General features: G+C 37.8%; 1 protein-coding gene across 1 annotated transcript; it reads right to left on the bottom strand.

Annotated features, from left to right (window-relative positions):
* Positions 1–2,307: 2,307 nt before the first annotated feature.
* On the bottom strand, positions 2,308–5,218 carry LOC115511081 (disks large-associated protein 5-like). The gene is given in 3 exon segments (XM_032592722.1): positions 2,308–2,672; positions 2,675–3,874; positions 4,018–5,218. Coding segments are annotated over 3 exon segments (2,523 nt in total). The 5' UTR covers positions 5,201–5,218; the 3' UTR covers positions 2,308–2,532.
* Between the last annotated feature and the right edge of the window lie 3,142 nt (positions 5,219–8,360).

Below are 8,360 nucleotides of genomic sequence, written 5' to 3'. Positions count from 1 at the left end.
ATTAGGGATTTTGCATTGTTCCTGCATGCCAAGGTTCTCCTGTGAATTTATTTTTAATTGTGGCCAGGCTTAAATTGCCTGTTATGGCTTTAAAAATTTTTAAACAAGCAGGCTTCCAAACAAATATTTAAGTTGTGAATTGTCAATACGATGCATCCCTAAATACTCCATGTTTTTGTTTTTTCATAAAATTGCAAAACAGAAATGTGGAGAAACTACTGTATACCCCCATGTGAAATATCTCTTTACTCTTGAAAATGCTTCAAAATTAAAAATTATAACTCGAAAGGAATTGAAATCTGTTTCTACTATTTATTTAATAATAAAAATTAGATAAAATAAGGCCAATAGGACTTGGTTTTTTTTTTTTCATGTTGATAAAAAGAAACAGTAAAAAACAGCCACAGGGAAACAGTTGTCTCTGTGGCTGTATTGGTTAGGTTTGCTACAAAACAACCATTCTAACACTTAGTGGCTTAAAATAGCAATTGGTAATTGCTGACAATTATGTGGGTCAGCAATGTGGGCTGGGCTCCACTGGGCAGTACTCCTGCTATACTTTCCTGAGCTTTCTTATTTGTTTGGTCAGACAACTGGTCAGCTGAGGGGTCCTTTGTCTTGGATGGCCTCACACACATTTCTGGCATTTGGCAAGCTGTGGATATGGGCAAATGTGTCTGATTGTTAGCTGTATCAACTGGGGTGATGCTTCCATGTCTCTCATCATCCAGTAATTCATTCACACGATAGTAAAAAATAACACTTTTTAAGTTTCTGCTTGCACTCTGTTTGCCAGTTTCCCATTGGTCAAGGAAATTCATAAGGCCAAGCTCATGTTCAAGCAGTGGAAAAATGAAGAGTTACTTTTGACAGGAGGAACTTCTAAGATTTTGGTCATTTTCTATCTTTGAAGAAAATACTCATTATCTTCCTTACTATTTTCATGTCTTATTGTAAAATACAAATACCCAATACCTAATTTACACCAACCAAACTTATTATGTGCTAAAACAATTTTATGTGAATTACTCAATGTCATCTTCACAACGCCATGAGGTAGATAATGTTATTCATTGCTACTTATAAATGATGCAAATAAACAGAAAGTAAGCTATCTAATATCACACAGTTTATGTGAGGTAGTCAGAATTCTAACCTGTGAAGTCCCAATCCCAAGTTCATTTTCTTAACCACGACTCTATACACCGAAGTTGAATTATTTCTCCTCTAAGATAAGAGTTAAAGGCTAGTAATTTCACAGGACAACTGAAATTAATCACATTTAGTTAATTCCTAGATGCATATTTTCACATTTTAACCTGTCTGAAATTAAATTCATCTTGTATTTGCTGTGTGTCAACATATAGTTAACAACTGTATGTTTTTTCTTCTTAATGGTACATAACACAATGGTGCATCTTGCTATTTACAGTAACTTACATTCAATAAACATGACAGCAGCATCGTTGCAGCCTGGTTAACTTGGAGCATCAGCATATTCAGCCACAGAGTGTTAAGCAAAGGGAGCTCAGTCTAAGCCCAGTGGCTTCTGCAAAGCTTAGTTTGCACTAAATGATGAATGGAACTCATGGTATGTTCTTAGTTCTTACCATGAACAATGCCATTCCATTGCTCCATTGCCATTCCATTGCCATTCCAAGTGCTCCATTGGCATTTCTTTGCATTTTACTCTAAATTATATGAGTTTGAATGAAAATATTAGTTTTTATGATGTTATCTGAAGCCTAAGAAAGGCTCCAGAAAAGACATTTGATGAATACATAAAGGGTTATCTGTCCCTATTTTGTACAATAGTGGTTTATTCACTAATCGCATTGCTCATTTGAAATATCCTGTGAAAGTCAATAGATAAAACTAATTAACTCCGAACTACACTATTTAAGTGGGCTTGGGAAGTACTGAAGAGGTGAGTGGGTAACATGCAGGTGGTACCTGCACCACAAAGAGCATAGTGATTAGGATGGCAGTTCTGGCATTCGATTTCCTGAGTTTTCAATTTTACCTTGGGCAAGTCACAGTTACTATTATGCTCCATTTTCCTCATATGTAAAATTGGGGACAATTAACAACTGTGCTTTGGGTACAATGCCTGGTAAATAGTCAATAAATACTACTACTATTTATAGGATAGTCTATTTATACTATTACTATAGTAATACTATTTTGGCACATCTTCTTCCATCTGAGGTTTCCTGGAGTGGTAAGGCGTTGCATGATGGTAGACTTTGAGAACTCTGGAATGGCACCTTTTATTTATTTATTTATTTTTTTTTTTTTGATGTACATTTTTTATTCTGCATAGTTAATGTACAAAATATTCCCACTTCCCTTGAAAAACACTATAGTATCTAAAACAAACTTTGATGAACACTGAATGTTAAAACATTTTATGACACTATATAAATTGAATAGAAGTGAACACAAATACATACTCTTTAATTTTTCAAAATGCTAAGAATATATCACAGCACTGATAATATGAAAAAAAAATATTTGGATTCATTTTTAAATTCAAAATTCTTCTGGATGTTCTTCACTGAGGGGCCTTAGAGGTGAAAAGGTAATCAAGTTACCACCAAAGGAAATGTGTCTGCCATGATCTGGATGTCTCCTCTCCACCTGAGTGAATGTATTACCACAGTTTAGGCCGAATCAAGAAGATGGCATTCAGTAGTGAGACTTTTAGTATCAAACAGTACTGACTGAGAAATTTTAGTTTCCTCTTCCTGTAAGATATTATTTTGTGATGCTGTATTTTTTTCAGGGCTGCTCATTAAAACATCCTGTGCTGTAACCGAAGAATTTAGTTCCATTCCTTCCACATCATCTGAAATTTCTTCCTTTTTGTTATCATTAATATCATCTCTCACTTCACCAGCAGGTAGAGGCAAACTCATTCTTTCACTGGGTAAACGATCCATCTCAAAGCTTATCTTGTTTGTATCATAATTTACTTCGATTAAATCTTGTAATCCAGGACACGGAGTATCTTCTATGCTGTTTTTAGGAATAGTTGAAAGCAAAGTCTCCTTATCAACATGTCCACATGCGGTACTTGAAGGATCAGGATTCTGTGGTGACACAGTTTGTCTCAGAACGCCCATCTTAGACCTGTTCTCAGACACAGCTTTGCTGACAGACTTAGGTGTCCTAAGTCTTTGAGAAAGACGTTCAGAAGAGATAGAAAGTCCTGAGAAGGATTTAACGGGACTTTCAATTCTGAAAAATCCAGCATCAAACACTATTGTATCAACTTCCTTTGGCATTACAGAGGCCGCTGCCTCCACATGTTCTTCCTTCTTCATTCTCTCTCTCATTGCATTTTTTATGGCAGCTAGGCGATTTCTAGCTGCAATTCTTCCATCATCCTCTTTGGACTTACTTGGTACACCTGAGACAACTTTTTTCCGAAAGACTTTTTTGTTTGTATTATTATTGTTCTGCCATCCAGATTCCTCAAGTTTAGTCAAATTGTTGAATTTTTGGTTTACATCTTCTATCTGAAAACTAACCATATCCCAAAATCCATCCAGATCTGTACAGGTCGTCTCCTTCTCACCTCGTTTGTATTCACAATTGTCCACCAGCCCTTCAAACTGCTTGAACCTTTCCTTCATAAGGAGTCTTGTTTGCCCAACTGCTGTGCGAATAAGATCTTTAGCATCATCTGGAATGTCCAATTCAAGCTTCCTGTCCCACTCCAAACAGTGCGAAGTTAATTTCTCAGTTTCTGACTGAAGAATATTTCTGAAATATGGCACATCATGTTGTGGCTGAGATACCTGATCTTCATTTATTTCAAGTGACGGGACTTCTTTTGTTGGGAGGCCATTTGAATTTTTAGTAGTTTCATCTTTATTTTTTTTTTTTTTTTTTTATGAAGTTTATTGACAAATTGGTTTCCATACAACACCCAGTGCTCATCCCAAAAGGTGCCCTCCTCAATACCCATCACCCACCCGCCCCTCCCTCCCACCCCCCATCAACCAGTTTCATCTTTATTTAAGACATGTTCTTTATTCCAAACTGTGAGAGAACCCAAAGGACACTGCAGTTTATTTGAATCTTGATGTACTATCTTCGCAGAGGAAGTTTTACACTTTTGGGCCAGAATTTCTTTTGTTTGTTCTTGAGTCTTAGCAATTTCTGTTTCTAAAGGGGTCCAGGTATAACTGGGTGTCAAGAAAGCATTGGCACTTCTGGGAGTCATAGGTGTTACTTGATAGGTCCTCAGACCATCCAATGGCTGAAACATAAAATCTTGAGGTGCGAAGGAATTCTTTCCTTTCGTTTTTGCAGTATTTGTCTTAGGTAAGTTTTCTAGTTTTGATAAGACTCCATCTGGATCCATTCCATTTGTTGTACTGGTTTGTGAATCCAAAGTATTTTCTTCACTATCAAGTTTAAAAGAAATGACCTTTTCAGGTTTTGTTTCTATATTTTTGGCAGGTCTTCCTTGATTTGGTGCCTTTCTCTCTAGTTCATGATCATTAGCTCTTGTGACTGGCTTTCTTGTTGTAGTAGATGAGACTGTTCTGGCATTCTGCTTTGCTGCTTGAGTGGCTGATCGAGTCATTCTCACCGATGTGGTCGTTACAGGCTGTACGGCTTTTCTCTCTTTGTCCAACACTTTTCTTTCAGAAGTTTGTCTTTGACCAGGTCGAATTGCTCGAACATCACTCCCATTATCAATCTTAGTCTGCTCCATTTGGTCTTTGGCCTTTGACCTTGTAATCCGTACAGAAGATGGAACAGCCTTTTTTGGCTCTGTACTCTGGTTTGATAACAGAAAACAAGGCATATCGGGTCTATAAAGGCCTACTTTAAATACTCCTCGTTTAGCTTTTTCTCTCTGCTCTTTCAATTTCTGAAGTTGCTTTTCTTCTTTGTATTTCTGGAGCATTTGCTTTCGTTGGTCACCTAGAGCAGTTTTCGTTGACCTTGGCTTGACACTGGCCTTTTCTGGAACAAGATTTTGACATGTCTCATCTAATTCAAGAAGAACTCTACTTTCCAAGGTTGGAATGTTGACATCTTTCAAACCAAAGTGTCTATTTCGTTCATATTCCTTATGTCTGTTTTCTTTTTGAGACAGTGATTTCCTATGAGCAATTTTAGTTCTAATCATGTCGATACTTAAATCCTTTCTGTGTCGACTGGCAAAATGTGATGAAGACATCCTGAGGCAGGTTCTGGCGTAAAACCTCAATCGAACTAAAAATGTAAAGGAACCCTCCGGATCTGAAAGACCACTCTGGAATGGCACCTTTTAAAGTTAAGGCTTTGGGGGCACCTGGGTGGCTCAGTCAGTTAAGCATCCAACTTAGGCTCAGGTCATGATCTCACAGTTTGTGAGTTTGAGCCCCGTGTCAGGCTCTGTGTTGACAGCTTGGAGCCTGGAGCCTGCTTTGGATTCTGTATCTCCCTCTCTCTCTGTTCCTCCCCCGCTTGCTCTCTCTCTCTCTCAAAAATAAATATATATTATTTATATAAATAAATAAATAAATAAATAAATAAATAAATAAATAAAGTTAAGGCTTTGAACTATAAGACCATAACCAAGCAAACAATACTCAGCAAGATTTACTAAGTGGATGTTACATACTTACTAAGCAGATATAGGCTCTCTCTTATATAGAGAAAAAAAAAAAAAAACAAGAAAGAAGTAGGACATAAACTTTACCCCTTCAGAGACTTTATCATGACTTGAACTGTAGAAGTAATTAATGTCTTAAGAGAAATGGATTGATGCCCACATGGCCAGACTCACAATTTTTAAACTGTTAGGTGGAGCAAATTACAGTGTTCTGATGGTGATAATGGTGTCAGAATCAGAAGATCTGAGGTCATTTTCCTTTTCCTATTAATTCTCTCAAAATTTCTTTGAAGTATATGAATGCAGCTATACTTACATTTGAGATGGAAAAACAGGGCTCCACCTAGATCATGGGCTTTCTCTAAAGGAATTGCAAAGAAGTACAAACTGATTTTTTTTTAATTTTTTAACATTTATTTATTTTTGAGACAGAGACAGACAGAGCATGAACAGGGGAGGGGCAGAGAGAGAGGGAGACACGGAATCTGAAACAGGCTCCAGGCTCTGAGCCATCAGCACAGAGCCCAACGTGGGGCTTGAACCCACAGACTGCGAGATCATGACCTGAGCCGAAGTTGGACGCCCAACCGACTAAGCCACCCAGGCACCCCCTAAGTATTCAGATTTTTAAATGCAGCTTTGACTCTACCTATATAAAATGCTTCTCAATTTTTGTTGTATACACACACACACACACACATGCATATATGACACCATCAATATCTTTCTGCTGAAATTTTCAATTTGAGAGTCAACAGAGCTTCAGACAGAAAATTTCTTGCCAGTTTTACATGATGTATTCATCAAAAAGGTCTTGGTCAAGTCAATTAGCAGAGGATGAGATTGGGCCTTTAGGGTTGATGGCAGGGAATGGTCTCTCATAAAATGTTATTTTGTTCCTAGTGACAATTAACTTAGCAGAGCACTTGAATGGAAGAGCAAGCAAGGTCAGTTTGCAGTTGGTGGTTTCTCCTCCATTAAACGACACATGGTGCCTATATTTTTAAATTATGCATAGGAAGTAGCAGGCTCCTGAATGCATTCCAAAATACATCACAGACCAGGTGTTAAAGCACATTGCTATTAAGCTCAAAACATGAGCTGAAATCTATAGTACATAAAAGTTGGAGACTTTTCTACAGACATGTAGCATATAGTATAATTTTTTTTAATAGTACACAACAAAGGAACCAGCCTTCTGAGGCATTCTGTTACTAATACAGTAGTTGACAAAACTAGCAAATAAAAGTAAAACAATTTCTCTAAGCATAGGGAGTGTGAAACCTATAAAGTCAAAGATGTTGAAGGAGAACCTTTAAGGAAGCAAGAGACTGAGAAACTCCTCTTGTTTATCTACCATCCATCATGCATACAACTATCAGAGCGGTGTTTCCCAAAGGAAGTTTGTGAACTAGGCCATCAGAATCACCTGAAACAGGTTTTGTGTTTTTAATACAGAATTCTAGGTCCCATCCTGGGAGATTCTGTTTTAATACATTCTGCATGGAGGGTGGGGGGGAAGTCAAGAAATCTGGGTGTATATAAAGTATTTTGCATGAGTAGTTCAGAGACAGGTTTAACACCAATATAGTCACATTTCATTATAGTTGGCCAATAATTTTTCTATATCCCTCCCTAGACTGAGTCCTGAAGGTCAGGGCCTATGCAACACTTGAGACTGCCATGGTCCCTAACACAAAATAGGCACTTGGTGTGTCAGCTTAGTGAATGAAGTTCTTTGTAAAGTGCAGTCACTGGTCTTTCCTCTTGTTTTCTACAAAAAAAATTCTTTCCTCTATCCATGGTTTTATGCCCCATTAAGGTTCTGGCTTAAGAATTAAACATTAGGGGCCAGTCTGAGGAGAGTGGTAAGGAATGGTGGACCAAGTATAGTAGGAGGAAGTAGTCAGCAGCTAGGAAAACATAGGAAAGACTGGTTGAGGGTAAACTTTTACCATTGTCCAGCACCCTCTACTCCATATGGGGATAAGACCTCCTGGTTTCCCATATGGATATACGGTTGCCGAAATCTAGGGATTTGGCAATGCCCTGTCTTGGCAGCTACAAATGTAGAGTCTCTGAGTTGCAGCATTCCTCTGCTTCTGGATATGTCCCTCCCTGCAATGATCTCATCATGGCTATACCATGGTGAGAAAGGGAGAAATTGAGGGACATTGATAGATAAAATAATTTGGCATTGAAATTTCTTCACCACTTTGGGTGGCCTTATATCTGGTACCTGTTTCAGAACTCTAGAAAGCTTATAATGTTAGGTGCATTGTCTTTTACAAAGAGTCTCCTTAAGGTGTGGTTACTTTTTCTTTTAAGCATGTGTGTGTGTGTGTGTGTCTGTGGTATATGTAAGTATGAATACATAGAAAAATAAATGAAATACTTAAAATGTATGTGCTAAATTGTGTATGTAACTCATGATGGTTATTACTGATGCTGTCTTCCACACCAGGGCCACAAATTCACTTCTCTGTATTGAGACCACCAGAAGTGAAGGACACTTTTCCTTACTTGGCTAGAGCTCTGATGGCATTGCCTGATTTGGATAGCACCTGATTGTCACTTTGTGTGTTCCACCTCTCAGATGTTTAAGTAGCTTCTAACAATGGAACATCATCCAAGTTCAAGTGTATTCATTCTGATTCTTATATTCTTCATTCATATTTATGGACTCCTGCCTTGAGATTCCATTCCAAGAGAATACTATGTCTTCCTCAAGCTACTGGCTTCA

This window comes from Lynx canadensis, chromosome A3 (genome assembly GCF_007474595.2).
Source record: "Lynx canadensis isolate LIC74 chromosome A3, mLynCan4.pri.v2, whole genome shotgun sequence".
Lineage (NCBI taxonomy): Eukaryota > Metazoa > Chordata > Mammalia > Carnivora > Felidae > Lynx > Lynx canadensis.
The sequence above is the reverse complement of the archived record's forward strand: the minus strand, read 5'-3'. Positions and strand labels throughout refer to the sequence as shown.